General features: G+C 43.2%; 1 protein-coding gene across 1 annotated transcript in view; it reads right to left on the bottom strand.

Annotated features, from left to right (window-relative positions):
* LOC138671558 (adhesion G-protein coupled receptor G7-like) overlaps nucleotides 1-19,040 on the bottom strand; it is a 52,473-nt gene that overhangs the window by 14,934 nt on the left and 18,499 nt on the right. The window contains exons 2-3 of the mRNA XM_069759736.1: nucleotides 2,741-2,857; nucleotides 1,802-1,918 (exon numbers count right to left, since the gene is read on the bottom strand). Coding sequence (XP_069615837.1) covers nucleotides 1,802-1,918; nucleotides 2,741-2,857 — 234 coding nt within the window. The remainder of the gene's footprint in view (nucleotides 1-1,801; nucleotides 1,919-2,740; nucleotides 2,858-19,040) is intronic.

Raw genomic sequence — 19,040 nt, 5'->3', positions numbered from 1 at the left:
TAATTTTGTAGAAAAAAAGCAGATCACAGACATGGCACAAAACTAAAGTCATTTCAAATGGCAACTTTCTGGCTTTAAGAAACACTAAAAGAAATCAAGAACAAAAAATGTGGTAGTCAGTAATGGTTACTTTTTTAACCAAGCATAGGGGGAAAATTATGGAATCACTCAATTCTGAGGAAAAAATTATGGAGCTGCAATATAGCTATAGGAAGATTACAGTAAAAAGAAGGTACTTAGCGCATAGTTTGGCCAATATATGTGAGCACAACAGCCAACATCAAGGCATCCTTCATTGTAGGATTCCTGTCCTGATAAGACACCTCTCTTGGGACTAAAAACCCTGCAATATATGGGACAGGAAGAAACCAGTTAATTAAAAATACCTCAGGCTGTAATTACTGTAATTTTCCTATAGCAATATTGGAGTTCTAATTATTCCATGCATACATAATGTAGCATTTATCTATTTTTCTATGGCAGTAATGCAATTCCAATTTTCTAAAATTATTATTCTTAGTATATCAGAGTGCTGCTATATTTTCTCTTAGAATTATAGTCTTAGCTGGCACCTGTACACACTAGCTAGGATGTACTGGTCAGTTTTTCTGTTTATTCAATCACTATGTGGTGGTAATATGTGGTCCGGCCATAGTGTGGTGGTATTTGTGACTTGTATGTGGTATTCTTTGGTCACTATGTGGTAGTAATATGCTATCTGGTCATGGTGTGGTGGTATTTGTTCCTTGTATGTGGTCCTCGAATAGGGGATTATGTTGTGTATGGAAGTCACTTGTTTTCTCTGATATCAATAAGGGGAAGATTCTTGATTTCCAATAGTGATTGATTACTTGGACGTTTAACCTCTCCCTGTCCTGTGACTATTACATTACTATTGTGAATATGCACTTACAGGGGTTCTACAGTGAAAACAAGTAATCATTTATCGCAAGGTCACGTTCACACGTTCAGTATTTGGTTCAGTATTTTAAATCAGTATTTGTAAGCCAAAGCCAGGAGTGGGTGATAAATGCAGAAGTGGTGACATGTTTCTATTATACTTTTCCTCTGATTGTTCCGCTCCTGGTTTTGGCTTACAAATACGGAGGTAAAATACTGACCAAATACTGAACGTGGCCTACGGGTAAGTGATAATGAGTTATTGATTGGTGGGGATCTGACTGCTGGGACTTGCACCGATCTGCATAATGAGCAACTTTTATCCATATTAGTATGGGGCGGCATGTATACTTGACCATTCATTCCCTAAGTGGCTGCATTTGGCTTTTTCTGGAAGCCCCAAAGAGGATGAATGGAGCTGCAGTCTAACATACCACCTGCTGCTCCATGTTAAAATGTGGATAAAATGGGGATAAAAGTGTCCTGTCAGGGATAACAGTTCCCCATTCTTCCGAACGGTGCGGTTTCGAATGGTTCCACTAATCAATAAGTCATCACCTACCTAACCTGTGGATCGGTGATAACTTGTTTTCATCAAAGAACCATTAATGCAAACTAACAATTGTACATCCCAGGTATGGTGGCGCACAGTAGATGTGCAGGAACTGCCTGTTTTTTACAGTTGACGCTCCACTATAACAGGGATAACAGCTTACAGATATTTGCATATAGCTGTAGGGTGGGCCCCTCGGGTCAATTTCCCCTGTCTACTCGAAACACCCCAGTCCGACCCTGAATACAATCATGATCTGTATTTATGTCTTTATTGATTTTTCAGTATTGTCCAGAGGTTTTACCACATGAACAAAATAGAGATTACAAATACCAGTTCCAAACTTACCATTCACGTCGGTGGCATTGCAGGTCTCTGTTGAGTATCCATACATGTCTACTAGGATATCACCAAAAGTAAAGCATTCTCCATTCTGGCAGACTTGTGAGCCTCTACAAAAGTTTTCTATCACATAAAGATGGAAATAAATTTACAAAGCTTAGCAGCACAATAGTAACAGGATTTGGATTGTGGGTATATTGTCCAAATGGACAGAAAAATATTTCCTTATTCCATGCTTTCCACTGGAATTATTAAAATATGGCTTTTATTAGGTAATATTTAACATGAATAATGTGATATATCCAACACTAACTTAAATGATTAAAATACTAATATACTGCACTTACACCGGGAAAGTGTAAAAATCGATTGTCCTGTTAACAATATGTATCGCCTACGTAGAGGATCCTGTGTGAATAGAACGGTAATGAGCATGTGTGAAAAATCTTCTCATAAACAGTGAATAAAGCATTGGCCGCACATGCTCAGTAGTACTTCATTCAGACAGGAGTCTTTGAAAGGCTTTTTTTATGATTGGTAAGAATCAAACATTTCTCAACTAACCTATGGATAGGTAATATGTGCTGTTTATGTGACAACCCTTTAGGTCTCGTGCGCATCGCCATATTTTTCACGCTAGTGCGATCCGAGAAAACATCGGATCACAGTCAGACCAATGTTATTCTTTGGGGCTGTGCATATGTCAAATTTTTTCCTCGGACAGAGACGATCTGTGGAAAAAAAATCACTCAGCCTGCACTCGGATGACATCTGAGTGAAGTCCGATTTCCACAGACTGACAGAAAGGAGAAGATGGAGAATTTTTTATCTCCATCGTCTCCTCACCTCAGAGTTTAATCAATGTCATTTGCATAATCGACCCAATGAGAGGATCTATGGCCGTCCGCAGCTAGCCTTAAGATTAGAAATCTGTCTTATAGTTACCTATGGTACAAAGCTCCCCCGTATATTTATCTGGACACTGGCAGCGGTTGTTTTCACAGATTCCATCATTTTGACACGCCAAGACACATGGAGGGGGAGGAGTTGGTGGTGTGGGTGCTGACAAAATAGAAAAATAATTGTTATTTAGTACAGCAAAGGCTGCTAAAAGCTTGGTTTCTGTCATGTACTTTAAAATAAATCAGAAGGAATTAAATATAGTTATTAAATATAATTAAAATATCTGCATAGCATTAGTACTCAATATCCCATATGATTTCTTCAATACAAAATGTGAAACTCATTCACACATTCATTACATACAGAGTGATCTATTTCAAGTGCTTATTTCTGTTAATGTTGATGATTATGGCTGACAGCCAATGAAAACCCAAAAGTCATTATCTCAGGAAATTAGAGTAATTAACAAAAACACCTGCAAAGGCTTCCTAAGCGTTTAAAAAGGTCCCTTTGTCTGTTTAAGTCGGCTCCACAATCATTGGGAAGACTGCTGACATGACATATGTCCAGAAGGCAGTCATTGACACACTCCACAAGGAGGGTAAGCCACAAAAGGTCATTGATAAAGAAGCTGGCTGTTCACACAGTGCTGTATCCAAGAATATTAATGAAAAGTTGAGTGGAAGGAAAAAGTGAGGTAGAAAAAGGTGCACAAGTAACTGGGATAACCGCAGCCTTGAAAGGATTGTTAAGAAAAGGCCATTCATAAATTTGGGGAGATTTACAAGGAGTGGACTGCTGCTGGAGTCATTGCTTCAAGAGCCACCACACACAGACGTATCCAGGACATGAGAATACCATCAAAAATTGAAATGCCCAAACACACAAAACGTAACATAAAAGTAATTAAATCTTTATTATGCACAGTATAAAAACATTAGACAGAAGAAAGATAAAAAAAAAGGGGTACATTTTAACAAAGACGAGAGTGGTAATCAATCTACTATACGAAAATATAAATAAATAGATACATTAATAAATAAATGAATCATACACCACAATATTAGCAGCAAATGCATACTATATTACATAATCCACCTGTTCAGATTAAATGTAAGTACTGTGGTTCCATCTAGTGGTTGTGTGCAAAAATGCAAAACTTGAGGTAGATATAGTAACAACTGCTGACCCAACAAAAATATATATAGACATATATGGAAATAACATTAGTGTGTCACATTTGCTGATTTGTGAAAAAGTAAGTACAAAATAATTATAAGTATAAATTATGGCTCTAAATGCCTCAAGAAGTTAAAGAAATTCAGCAAATGTAGTACACCAGTTAAAAAGATGTGAGGACACAGAGCAAGTAACCAAAAGATCAAATAAAAAGACAATGACAAAAGCAAGTATATGCTAGTGCTTACCAATCCAAGGTTTAGAACATCCTGCACAGAACTCACAAAAATCACATAGATTAAGTTAACATATTTTCCACTATCCCTCTTACGCACTTTTCGCTGTGTCAGCTTCCTCAATGAGGGTATCCAGGACATGGTCTACAAGTGCTACAAGTGTCACATTCCTTGTGACAAGCCACTCATGTCCAATAGACAACACCAGAAGCGTCTTACCTGGGCCAAGGAGAAAAAGAACTGGACTGTTGCTCAGTGGTCCAAGGTGTTGTTTTCTGATGAAAGTAAATGTTGGATTTCACTTGGAAATCAAGGTCCCATAGTCTGGAGGAAGAGTGGAGAGGCCACAATCCAAGCTGCTGGAGGTCTAGTGTGAAGTTTCCACAATCAGTGATGGTTTGGGGAGCCATGTCATCTGCTGGAGTAGGTCCACTGTGTTGTATCAAGACCACAGTCAGCACAGCCGTCTACCAGGAAATTTTAGAGCACTTCATGCTTCCCTCTGCCGACAAGGTTTTTGGAGATGGAAATTTAATTCTCCAGTAGGACTTGGCACCTGTCCACACCGCCAAAAGTACCAATACCTGGTTTACCAACCGCATCACTGTACTTGATTGACCAGCAAACTCGCCTGACCTTAACCCCATAGAGAATATATGAGGTATTGTCAAGAGGAAGATGAGAGACACCAGACTCAACAATGAGTATCAAAGATACCTGGGCTTCCATAACACCTCAGCAGTGCCACAGGCTGATCGCCTCCATGCCACACCTCATTGATGCAGTAATTGATGTAAAAGGAGCCCCGACCAAGTATTGAGTGCATTTACTGAACATACATTTCAGTAGGACAACATTTCAGATTTTAAAATCATTTTTCAAGCTAGTGATATAAAGTATTATAATTTACTGGGATAATGACTTTTGGGTTTTCATTGGCTGTAAGCCATAATCATCAACCCATAATCATCAACATTAACAGAAATAAACACTTGAAATAAATCACTCTGTTTGTAATTACTCTATATAATATATGAGTTTCACTTTTTGTATTGAAGAACTGAAATAAATTAACTTTTTTATGATATTCTAATTTTGTGAGAAGCAGCTGTATATATATTTACAGCTTTGCATCCACAGCAGCAATGGGAAATATAAAATATTGGGTAATGTTCTCCACAGAACTGTGTAGTCAGTGCTCTTCCATTTTCTGTGTGCTGTAGTCTGTTCCACCATGATGCAGGTTACTATATTCACAAAGATAGGGGTTTTGACTAAACTAAAAGTTAAAGAGGTTAACCAGGCAAAAGAGAACACAAGCGAAGCGACTGCAGATTGCTGAATCATGACAGCGTGCAGTGTGCATAATGTCAGGATACCCTCTATTTCCAGCATGAGTGGAAATAGAGGAGAATACTGATAGTGTGTAGATTGAACATTATCAGAATTTGGCAATCTGCAGTAGATATTTTTCTTGAGCCCAGAAAACATTTTAATAACCAAGTTGTCCAGATTCATAAAAAAATGACCGACAAGTTGGATTCATTTTAAATAGCAAAAAAAAGTAATTACTTACCTAATGAAGCCCATCTACAATGCCCACACCATCTATCTGATGTTCATTAAGCGTCTTGTTTTAGGGATGCAATCACTTTGGTCAGCGGTACTGTGTTATTTACCTTGTCAAGATTGCTACAGCAATGTCAACAATGACCACTAAGGCTACTTTCATACTAGCGTCGGTACGGGCCCGTTGCAGTGCGTCGGGCCGACGTACCGACGCATACTGTGAAATAAAATCACAACGGGGGCAGCAGATACAGTTTTACAATGCATCCGCTGCCCCATTGTAAGGTCCGGGGAGGAGGGGGTGGAGTTCCAGCTGCGCATGCACGGTCGGAAAAAGCAGAACCGACGGACAAAAAAACACGTCGCATCCGTCACACGACAGATGCAACGTGTGGCAATCCGTCGCAATGCGTCGCTAATGAAAGTCTATGGAGAAAAAACACATCCTGCAGGCAACTTTGCAGGATGCGTTTTTTCTCCAAAACGACGCATTGTGACGTGCGTCGAACGACGCTAGTGTGAAAGTAGCCTAAGGCAGCGGAGAGACAGTGCTCGAATGGCAGGGGCTTCAGTAGGTAATATTTTTTTATGAAACCAATGATGTACATAACCAGAGCTGACATTAAGGCCTCTTTCACACATCAGTGTCTCCGGTACGTGTAGTGTCAGTTTTCTCACGTACTGGAGACACTGACACACGTAGACCCATTGGGATCTATGTGTTTCTGCACATGTGCGTGTTTTCACACGGACCGTGTGTCCGTGTGCAAAACACGTAGACATGTCCGTTTTTTACCGGCAGCACGGACCACAATATGGACAGCACACGTGCACACGGAGAACAGTGTGCACTCTCCTCCGTGTGAACGTACCGCCCGCAGGAGAGACAGCGCTACAGTAAGCGCTGTCCCCGCTGCGTGTGGTGCTGAAGCCGGTATTCATCCCTTCTCCCCAGCAGTTCGCTGGAGAGAAGGAATGAAAAATCCATGTTTTTTATTTATTATCCCTTAAAAACAAAGTGTGTGCGTCCCCTCCCGCCTCCCATCCCCTAGTGTATAAACACATAAGACAAACCATGATAACAAAAAGCAACTAACATTCAAAACACTCACCAAGGGTAGACAGGTACATAGCGAAGGGTAGGAATGTACAAATCAAATGGGAACAAGACAATGAGGAAAGTATACACACAAAAACTGCATGCAACAATCTCTAGCAGCAACAACAATCTCCGACTCAGCACACGACTCCAAGGAGCTAGGAAGAAAAACTTTCACTGGCGAGAAAAAGAAGATCTGATCATATTTTATAGGTAGAGGAAATGACCAGGTCAGGAACAGCTGTGAGATGGAGCTGCAAGTCTGTAACCAGCATAGAAAGGGTCATTAACCTCTTCGGCACCAAAGGAAACAAAATTCATTTAACTTGAAGCACAAACTACCAGGCTAAATGGAAGATCTGTGATTCATAATACTTCAATATGTAGCAATTTTGAAACCCCAGATCACCCAGAAGAACGTAACCCAATCGTGACAGTACCCCCTTCTACAAGTGGCCACAGGAACCTCAGGCCGGGTTTATCTGGATGGGCCAAATTAAAGGACCGTATCAACCTTCTGGCATTAACCTCAGATGAATGTACCCACATCCTCTCCTCCGGACCATATCGCTTCCATTGTACCAGGTACTGTACAGAGCAGAGAAACATATGTGAATTAATGATTTTTGCTACCTGAAATTCTAAATTGCCATCAATAATAACTGGTGGCGGTGGTAAATGTGACGGTTCCACAAGTGCACCACATTTTTTGAACAAAGACCTGTGGAAAACATTATGGATCTTGAGAGATGGAGGAAGCTAGAGATAAAAAGCTACAAGGTTGATTACGGGGACCACCTTATAAGAACCAATAAACCTAGGACCTAATTTCCAAGAAGGAACATTCAGTTTAATATTTTTGATGGGCAGTCATGCTACATCATTCACCTCCAGGTCCAGACTTGACAATCCTTTCTTATCAACCATTCATTTGTATTTATTCCCCATGATCTTTAACCCCTTAGTGACAGAGCCAATTTGGTACTTAATGACCAGGCCAATTTTTGCAATTCTGACCACTGTCACTTTATGAGGTTATAACTCTGGAACGCTTCAACGGATCCCGCTGATTCTGAGATTGTTTTTTCGTGACATATTGTACTTCATGTTAGTGGTAACATTTCTTTGATATTACTTGCGATTATTTATGAAAAAAACGGAAATATGGCGAAAATTTTCAAAATTTTGCAATTTTCAAACTTTGTATTTTTATGCCCTTAAATCAGAGAGATATGTCACGAAAAATAGTTAATAAATAACATTTCCCACATGTCTACTTTACATCAGCACAATTTTGGAAACAAAATTTTTTTTTGTTAGGGAGTTATAAGGGTTAAAAGTTGACCAGCAATTTCTCATTTTTACAACACCATTTTTTTTTAGGGACCACATCACATTTGAAGTCATTTTGAGGGGTCTATATGATAGAAAATAATGAAGTTTGACACCATTCTAAAAACTACACCCCTCAAGGTTCTCAAAACCACATTCAAGAAGTTTATTAACCCATTACGTGCTTCACAGGAACTGAAACAATGTGGAAGGAAAAAATGAACATTTAACTTTTTTTTGCAAACATCTTAATTCAGAACCATTTTTTTTATTTTCACATGTGTAAAAACAGAAATGTAACCATAAATTTTGTTATGCAATTTCTCCTGAATACGCCAATACCCCATATGTGGGGGTAAACCACTGTTAGGGCGCACCGCAGAACTTAGAAGTGAAGGAGCGCCGTTTGACTTTTTCAATGCAGAATTGGCTGGAATTGAGATCGGACGCCATGTCACGTTTAGAGAGCCCCTGATGTGCCTAAACAGTGGAAACTCCCCACAAGTGACACCATTTTGGAAACTAGACCCCTTAAGGAACTTATCTAGATGTGTGGTGAGCACTTTGAACCCCCAAGTGCTTCACAGAAGTTTATAACGTAGAGCCGTGAAAATAAAAAATCGCTTTTGTTTACACAAAAATGATCTTTTCGCCCACAAATTCTTATTTTCACAAGGGTAACAGGAGAAATTAGACCACAAAAGTTGTTGTGCGATTTCTCCTGAATACGTCGATACCCCATATGTGAGGGTAAACCACTGTTTGGGCGCACCGCAGAGCTTGGAAGGGAAGGAGTGCCGTTTTACTTTTTCAATGTTGAATTGGCTGGAATTGAGATTGGACGCCATGTCGCGTTTGGAGAGCCCCTGATGTGCCTAAACAGTGGAAACCCCCCACAAGTGACACCATTTTGGAAACTAGACCCCTTAAGGAACTTATCTAAATGTGTGGTGAGCACTTTGAACCCCCAAGTGCTTCACAGAAGTTTATAACGTAGAGCCGTGAAAAAAAAAAATCGCATTTTTTCTACAAAAATGATCTTTTTGCCCACAAATTTTTATTTTCACAAGGGTAACAGGAGAAATTAGACCACTAAAGTTGTTGTGCAATTTCTCCTGAGTACGTCAATACCCAATATGTGGGGGTAAACCACTGTTAGGGCGCACCGCAGAGCTTGGAAGTGAAGGAGCGCCGTTTTACTTTTTCAATGTTGAATTGGCTGGAATTGAGATCGGACGCCATGTCGCGTTTGGAGAGCCCCTGATGTGCCTAAACAGTAGAAATCCCCCACAAGTGACCCCATTTTGGAAACTAGACCCCCCATGGAACTTATCTAGATGTGTGGTGAGAACCTTGAATGCCCAAGTGCTTCACAGAAGTATATAATGCAGAGCCGTGAAAATAAAAAATATTTTTTTTTCCACAAAAAAGATATTGTAGCCCCCAAGTTTTTATTTTCACAAGGGTAACAGGAGAAATTGGACTGCAATAGTTGTTGTCCAATTTATCCCGAGTACGCTGATGCGCCATATGTGGGGGTAAACCACTGTTTGGGCGCACGGCAGAGCTCGGAAGGGAAGGAGCGCTTTTTTGGAATGCAGACTTTGATAGAATGGTCTGTGGGCATTATGTTGAGATTGCAGAGCCCCTGATGTACCTAAACTGTAGTAACCCCCCACAAGTGACCCCATTTTGGAAACTAGACCCCCCAAGGAACTTATCTAGATGTGTGGTGAGAACTTTGAATGCCCAAGTGCTTCACAGAAGTTTAGAATGCAGAGTCGTGAAAATAAAAAATATTTTTTTTTCACAAAAAAGATTTTGTAGCCCCCAAGTTTTTATTTTCACAAGGGTAACAAGAGAAATTGGACCCCAGAAGTTGTTGTCCAATTCATCCCGAGTACGCTGATGCCCCATATGTGGGGGTAACCCACTGTTTGGGCGCACGGCAGAGCTCAGAAGGGAGGGAGCACCATTTGACTTTTTGAGCGCAAAATTGGCTGTCGTGTTTGGAGACCCCCTGATGTACCTAAACAGTGGAAACCCCCCAATTCTAGCTCCAACCCTAACCCCAACACACCCCTAACCCTAATCCCAACCTGATCCATAATCCTAATCACTAACCCTAACCATAATCACAACCCTTACCCCAAAACAACCCTAATGTCAACCCTAACCATAACCCTAATCAAAACCCTAAATCCAACACACCCCTAATCCTAATCTCAACCCTAACCTCAAACCTAACCCTAATCCCAATACACCCCTAATCACAACCCTAACCTTAACCCTAATCCCAAACCTAACCCTAATCCCAAGCGTAACCCTAATGCCAACCCTAACCCTAATACCAACCCTAATCCAAACCCTAACCCTAATCCCAGCTCTAACCTAACTTTAGCCCCAACCCTAGCCCTAACTTTAGCCCCAACCCTAACCCTAGCCCTAAGGCTACTTTCACACTTGCGTCGTTTGGCATTCCGTCGCAATCCGTCGTTTTGGACAAGAAACGGATCCTGCAAATGTGCCCGCAGGATGCGTTTTTTGCCCATAGACTTGTATTGCCGACGGATCGTGACGGATGGCCACACGTCGCGTCCGTCGTGCACTGGATCAGTTGTGTTTTGGCGGAGCGTCGGCACAAAAAAAGTTCAATGAAACGTTTTTTTGTACGTCGCATCCGCCATTTCTGACCGCGCATGCGTGGCCGTAACTCCGCCCCCTCCTCCCCAGGACATAGATTGGGCAGCGGATGCGTTGAAAAACTACAGCTGCTGCCCACGTTGTGCACAATTTTCACAACGTGCGTCGGTATGTCGGGCCGACGCATTGCGACGGCCCCGTACCGACGTAAGTGTGAAAGAAGCCTAACCCTAAGTTTAGCCCCAACCCTAACCCTAAATTTAGCCCCAACCCTAACCCTAAATTTAGCCCCAACCCTAGCCCTAACCCTAGCCCTAACCCTAGCCCTACCCCTAACCCTAACCCTAACCCTACCCCTAACCCTAACCCTACCCCTACCCCTAACCCTACCCCTAACCCTACCCCTAACCCTAACCCTACCCCTAACCCTACCCCTAACCCTACCCCTACCCCTAACCCTACCCCTAACCCTAACCCTAACCCTACCCCTAACCCTACCCCTAACCCTAACCCTAATTTTAGCCCCAACTGCTGTTCTCCTGCCGGCCGGCAGATGGAGACAGATGGCGGGCGCACTGGGCATGTGTCCGCCATGTTCTTCTGCCGGCAGCCAGGAGGAGCAGCAAGAGGATCCAGGGACCTAGGTGAGTATTGTAGGGTCCCCGAATCCCCCTATTTCTCTGTCCTCTGATGTGCGATCACATCAGAGGACAGAGAATTACACTTTACTTTTTTTTTTTTTTTTTGCGGTCGCCGGTAAACAGTTAATTACCGGCGACCGCAAAACAGGGGTCGGTAATACCGACCCCGATCATGCTCTTTGGGGTCTCGGCTACCCCCGGCAGCCGAGACCCCAAAGATTCTCCCGGTGCCGGCCGGCGGGCGCACTGCGCATGCGCCCGCCATTTTAAAGATGGCGGCGCCCACCGGGAGACACGAGGAGCATCGGGGGAGCTAGGTGAGTATTGGGGGGCCACCTGGGACCCCTTTTCTCTGTCCTCCGATGTGCGATCACATCGGAGGACAGAGAAATTAAAAAGAGATTGCTTTTTTTTTTTTTGCGATCGCCAGTAAACGGTTAATTACCGGCGATCGCAAATGCGGGGTGGGTTAAAAACCCCCCGAATCATGTTCTCTGGGGTCTCGGCTACCCTCGGCAGCCGAGACCCCGGAGAAAATCGGCCTCTGGGGGGCGCTATGGACTTTTTCCACAGCGCCGTTAATTAACGGCGCTGTGGTTTAAGTACCCTCAGCGGCCGCCGTTAAAAGGCGTATCGGCGGTCGCTAATGGGTTAAACTATTTTTGTCACGGTTCCACCCCTCAGGGTGTCTGGGATGCAGTTACTGACAGCTGAGCCATCCAATCCGGTACAGGGGCATGCTGAAGCTGTCAGTACTTTGATTGACAGCATGACCATCCAGTCTGGTGCAGGGGTGTGCTGAGCTATCAGTGTGTTTATAGACAGCTCAACTTAGCCAATCTGTGACTGGGAAGTGTCAGCAGTCTCCAGGTGTTCACTATCCCGGGTAATGGCCATGCCTACTTAACTGATCAGCTTCTCCCAGACCACTGCCAGACGTATATTCATCTTGTGAGGTTTGTGTTGTGCTCTCTGTGCCTTGAGTTCTATATGTTAGATCTGTTGCCTGACCTTGGACTTTGTTCTGACTACCAGCCTGTTTAACTCCTTCAGCTCTGATCCGTTATCCTCCCGGTACTCTGACCTCGGAAATTACCTGACTACGCTTTTGTCTCTTCCTTCTGTTTATGATGTAACCTCCTGGCTTCTGACCTTGGACTCCTTGACCACCCTGACTGATGGCTTGGCTTTGAGAAGTGACTAGTATCACATTATGTCTGGCCACGTTTTTCTTTTTTGCCAGAATGGATCCTGTTCACACGCTTTGTGACCAGGTGGCGAATTTGATGCAGATGACTCAGGATCTGGCGAAGGATTGCCAGAGTCTGGAGTCATCGTAATATCAGTTGCAGGGTCAGATAAATAATTTGATGAAGACCTCCCATAGTGTCTCACTGCTGGCAGTGGATGTGACGTCAGTACCCTCTGATGTACAGCTGGTTTCTCCTGAACCTGTCATATCCCTTCCAGATAAATTTTCAGGAGAGGAAGACCAGTTTAGGGTATTCAGGGAGAGCTGTAAGTTATTTTTTACCCTGCGCCAGTTGTCGGGGGAGGAGTTCCAGCAGGTGGGAATAATCATATCCCTACTCCGAGGGGGTCCTCAGACCTGGGCATTTTCTTTGTCCCCACAAGCCCCAGAGCGGTTTTCTGTTGATGTCTGTTTTGACAGTTTAGGTCTGATCTATGACGAACCCGACAGAATCCAGGTCGCAGAGGCTAAGATCATGAACCTGGCACAAGCGGATCACACAGTTGAGGACTATTGTAGTAAGTCCCGCAAGTGGTCCACCAAAGTTCTATGGAACGATGCTGCTCTCAGGTGCCAGTTCCAAAGAGGCCTTTCTGAGACACTCAAGGATGCTCTGGTCCTTCATGACGCCCCTTGTTCTCTGATGGAGGCCATGACTCAGGCCATACAAATGGATTGCAGAATCTGTGAGAGACATGTTGAACAGCATGCCGCATGTTATACTTCCCCGAAGTAGGTCCCTTTACCCGAGGTTAGAGTTGCCAGTCTTCATGTTGTGGAGAGAAGACGGAAACAAGATCTTGGACTCTGTCTATACTGTGGTCTCGCTGGACATTTTATTAAGAATTGCCCAACTCGTCCTCAAGCCACCAAACCATCGGGAGAATGTCTGAGTCTGGGTGACGACCGAGGAGGTCTCCCAGACTCCCAGGTACCTTGTTCTTCCTCTGATAAATATGACTTCCTTCGAGAGTCAGGTGTTATCAACATTGGCATTCATTGACTGTGGGTCTGATGCTAACTTTATTGATTCGGGACTGGTTCTGAAGTAAGGGTTAGGGACAGTTAGTCTAGAAAGACCCATTCAAATCATCGCCCTTGACAAGACACCGTTAGCTCACAATTTAGTCACGAGAGCAACGGTGGATTTCACTCTCCAAGTGGGAGCACTCCACTCTGAATCCATCTTCTGTTTTGTGTTGGATATTTTACCTGTTGGATTGGTACTGGGGTTTCCATGGTTGCAAGAAATGTCTAAAAAAATGTACAAATAAGCTCTGCTAGTCTGGAGGGTCTTCCGGGGTACCTGACAGACTTCGGAGTTGTGTTCTCGGAAAAAGAGGCGGAGATACTACCTCCCCATCGTCCCTATGATTGTGCTATTGTCCTTATTCCTAGCGCCAAATGGCCAAAAGCTCGCCTTTTTTTTGCCTGAGCGGGCCGCCATGAAAGAATATGTTAACGAGAGTTTACGGAAGGGTCATATCCGTCCTTCATGCTCCCCTGTAGCTGCTGTATTTTTCTTTGTTAAAAAGAAAGATGGGGGTCTCCGTCCTTTCCTTGATTTCCGACAATTAAACAAGATCATGTTTAAAAATACCTACCCACTTCCACTCATCCCCGACCTACAGTATATAATCAACTTCTGGGGGCCAGGGTGTTTTCTAAACTTGGTCTTAAAGGTGCTTACAATTTGATACGCATCCAGAAGGGTGATGAGTGGAAAACGGCATTTTTAACGTCTGAGGGTCTATTTGAAAACCTTATCATGCCTTTCAGATTATCTAATGCACCTTCTGTTTCAAAATTTTATGAATGATATTTTCTCAGATTTCATTTGAAGATTTGTTGTAATATATATCTAAAAGTCTAATTTTCTCGCCAGACTTGGACATTCACCAGGATCATGTCCGTGTGGAGTCACAGAGACTGAGGGAAAACTCTCTGTTTGCTAAATTAGAGAAATGTGTTTTTCCTGTTCGGGAAATCTCTTTCTTGGGGTTTATTTTGTCAACAGAACATGGACCAAGGCAAGGTGCAGGCCATAATTGATTGGGTTCAATCTCATGATCTTAAGGCTTTGCAGCGATTTCTGGGATTCGTCAACTATTATAGAAAATTTATCAAGGGGTTTTCACAAATTGGTAGACCACTTACTGACCTTACACATAAGGGGGCGATTCTCAAGGTTTGCTCGCCGGGTGCTATCAGGGCTTTTGAAAGATTAAAAGAGTGCTTTATGTCTGCACCCGTTCTGATCCAACCTGATCTCCAAGAACTGTTCATTGTGGAGGTGGATGCTTCGGAGATCGGAGTAGGGGCAGTCTTATCGCAGGGGCCCAAAACTCTGACAAATTTCGATGTTGGGAATCGGGAGTTACTTGCTGTCAAATTGGCCTTTGAGGAATGGAGGTATTTTTTGGAGGGGGTGGTTCATCCAGTTACAGTGATCACAGATCAAAACACTTTAGCTTACGTTGAATTGGCTAAGGCTACTTTCACACTAGCGTTTTTTGCAATACGTCGCAATGCGTCGTTTATGGGAAAAAATGCATCCTGCAAAGTTGTTTGCAGGATCTGTTTTTGCCCCATAGATTAACATTAGTGACGCATTGCGACGCATTGACACACATTGCAACCGTCGTGCGACGGTTGCGCGGTGTTGTGGCGTTACATGTAACGTTTTTTGCTGCCGACTGACCGCTTTTTCTGACCGCGCATGCGCGGCCGGAACTCCACCCCCACCTCCCCGCACCTTACAATGGGGCAGCGGATGCGCAGGAAAAATGCATCCGCTGCCTCCGTTGTGCCTCCGTTTCACTGCTAGCGTCCGACGCTAGTGTGAAAGTAGCCTAACAGGTTAACTCCTAGACAGGCCAGATGGTCCTTGTTTTTCTCTCGCTTTAATTTTTCTATTACATTCAGGCCAGGGTCTAAGAATGTGAAAGCTGATGCCTTATTTCCTAGTCTAGATTCAATTTCTCCTCCAGAACCTCCATCCTCCATTATTCCTCAGGGTATTGTGGTATCTATGGTAACCTCGGAGCTGGAAGAGGAGATTTGCAAAGCCCAGTTGTTGGCTCCATCTACTTCCCCAGGGTCCAATTTATTTGTGCCTGTGTACCTAAGATTGCGAGTGTTACAGGAATTCCATGATTCCGTTTTAAGTGGTCATCCTGGGGTTACTGCCACAAGGAAAGCCATCGCTAGACTTTTTTGGTGGCCATCCATGCATATCATAGTAACATAGTTAGTAAGGCCGAAAAAAGACATTTGTCCATCCAGTTCAGCCTATATTCTATTATAATAAATACCCAGATCTACGTCCTTCTACAGAACCTAATAATTGATAGTAACATAGTTACATAAGGATATTAAGGATTTTGTATCTGCTTGTGAAGTCTGCGCACGTGCCTGAAAGACCATGGACTCATTTATCCATGGATTCCATTACTGATTTGCCTCTGTCTGATGGGAAGACTACTATTTGAGTGGTAGTTGATCGATTCAGCAAACAAGCTCATTTTGTTCCTTTGTCAGGATTACCTAATGCAGAGACACTCTCTAGGTTGTTCATTTCTCATATTGTAAGATTACATGGGATCCCTCTGAACATTGTGTCTGATAGGGGAGTACAATTTATGTCTAAATATTGGAGAGCTTTTTGCAATAAACTAGGGATTGACTTGTCATTTTCATCTGCTTATCACCCTGATGCCATCATACAGTATTTATATATTGGAAACTATCTGATCAGTGATTCCTTTCTGGCGATGATGCCTATATACTTCTGGCATTGATGCCTATATATTTCTGGCATTGAGGCCCTTGCGTTTCTGGCGATGATGCCATTATGTCTGTACATAGATTTATTGGATCTTGCTAGTATATGATTTTTTTCTGGCGATGATGCCGTTTGTCTACAAATTTGACTAGCAGAGGACACCTATAGTACTGCACATGTGGTTCTGTACATCAAGGTTGAAATATCTTTTTCACATCACTCCATTTTAATATCACAGACAATCTGTGGCCAATAGATATACCAATCACTGTTCTATTCTAATGTACTGTTGTATCCTGGTGAACACAAAAAAAGTAACTGGTATAATAATTTGCAGATAGTTATATACGTTGATCTGTAACACTGATCTCTCTAGATTAAGGCATCACTTATAGCTATTACATTTTGTATTTTATAGAGCCTATTAGGGCTCAATAACGCTATACAGATTGACACTATGTAGCAGCAACAGCACATTTTTTCATTTTTTGTGGTGGTGGCTTTTTGGTAGGGATACCTCTTTAGGGTTTCTTAGGGTCAGCCTACGTTGAGCGGGGGTGCCATTTCGTATCCCAGGGTGCCAACCTCCGCTGCAAGGAAGTGACTTCATTAGGGAAAGGCACTTCTATCTTCCCTAGTCCATTTTCCTAATAAGCTTATATTATATTTATACATATTCATGGGAATAGGATTATTATTTGACCCTACTATCAGGTTCCCTGCCATTTTTTGTTTTATGTGTGGTTTCTATTTTGATATTTTAATCATGAATATTAAAGATTATCGTTTTTAGGTCTTCATTTGTAATTGTTGGTTCTACTAATTGATACAAGACCTAGGTCATCTTTTGTGGTTTTTCTGTTAAAGTCATATTCCACTCATCTCTCCCCCCTTAATCCTAAACAGATTATAGGCTCCCATGAGATGCAACTTGGAGAACCATTTTGCCCTGATAATCTGATCAGGAATGAGTGGGAGGGTGTTATGGCTGGCAATCAGGCAACACAGCGTGCAGTAATCAGCGCACATACAGAGATCTGGCAATAACCAAAAACAATAGGACGAGCTCTGAGACGTGGAATCTCTGTAGACTGCAGTACCTGATCTATCCTCACACAACTATAAGCAGCAGTGGATTGCGCCTAACAACTACCTATGCAACTCGGCACTGCCTGAGGAGCTGACTAGCCTGAAGATAGAAATACAAGCCTGACTTACCTCAGAGAAATACCCCAAAGGAATAGGCAGCCCCCCACATATAATGACTGTTAGCAAGATGAAAAGACAAACGTAGGAATGAAATAGATTCAGCAAAGTGAGGCCCGATATTCTAGACAGAGCGAGGATAGCAAAGAGAACTATGCAGTCTACAAAAAACCCTAAAACGAAAACCACGCAAAGGGGCAAAAAGACCCACCGTGCCGAACTAACAGCACGGCGGTGCACCCCTCTGCTTCTCAGAGCTTCCAGCAAAAGACAATAGCAAGCTGGACAGAAAAAAACAGAAAACAAACTAGAAGCACTTATCTAGCAGAGCAGCAGGCCCAAGGAAAGATGCAGTAGCTCAGATCCAACACTGGAACATTGACAAGGAGCAAGGAAGACAGACTCAGGTGGAGCTAAATAGCAAGGCAGCCAACGAGCTCACCAAAACACCTGAGGGAGGAAGCCCAGAGACTGCAATACCACTTGTGACCACAGAAGTGAACTCAGCCACAGAATTCACAACTGTACCCCCCCCCTTGAGGAGGGGTCACCGAACCCTCACCAGAACCCCCAGGCCGACCAGGATGAGCCACATGAAAGGCACGAACAAGATCTGGGGCATGGACATCAGAGGCAAAAACCCAGGAATTATCTTCCTGAGCATAACCCTTCCATTTGACCAGATACTGGAGTTTCCGTCTAGAGACACGAGAATCCAAAATCTTCTCCACAATATACTCCAATTCCCCCTCCACCAAAACAGGGGCAGGAGGCTCCACAGATGGAACCATAGGTGCCACGTATCTCCTCAACAACGACCTATGGAATACATTATGTATGGAAAAGGAGTCTGGGAGGGTCAGACGAAAAGACACCGGATTGAGAATCTCAGAAATCCAATACGGACCAATAAAACGAGGTTTAAATTTAGGAGAGGAAACCTTCATAGGAATATGACGAGAAGATAACCAAACCAATCCCCAACACGAAGTCGGGGTCCCACACGGCGTCTGCGATTAGCGAAAAGCTGAGCCTTCTCCTGGGACAAGGTCAAATTGTCCACTACCTGAGTCCAGATCTGCTGCAACCTGTCCACCACAGAATCCACACCAGGACAGTCCGAAGACTCAACCTGTCCTGAAGAGAAACGAGGATGGAACCCAGAATTGCAGAAAAATGGAGAGACCAAGGTAGCCGAGCTGGCCCGATTATTAAGGGCGAACTCAGCCAACGGCAAAAATGACACCCAATCATCCTGGTCAGCGGAAACAAAACATCTCAGATATGTTTCCAAGGTCTGATTGGTTCGTTCGGTCTGGCCATTAGTCTGAGGATGGAAGGCCGAGGAGAAAGATAGGTCAATGCCCATCCTACCACAAAAGGCTCGCCAGAACCTCGAGA

The sequence above is a fragment of the Ranitomeya imitator genome, chromosome 3 (assembly GCF_032444005.1).
Source record: "Ranitomeya imitator isolate aRanImi1 chromosome 3, aRanImi1.pri, whole genome shotgun sequence".
Taxonomy (NCBI): domain Eukaryota; kingdom Metazoa; phylum Chordata; class Amphibia; order Anura; family Dendrobatidae; genus Ranitomeya; species Ranitomeya imitator.
Note: the sequence above shows the minus strand (reverse complement) of the source record. Positions and strands in the feature narration are given on the sequence as shown.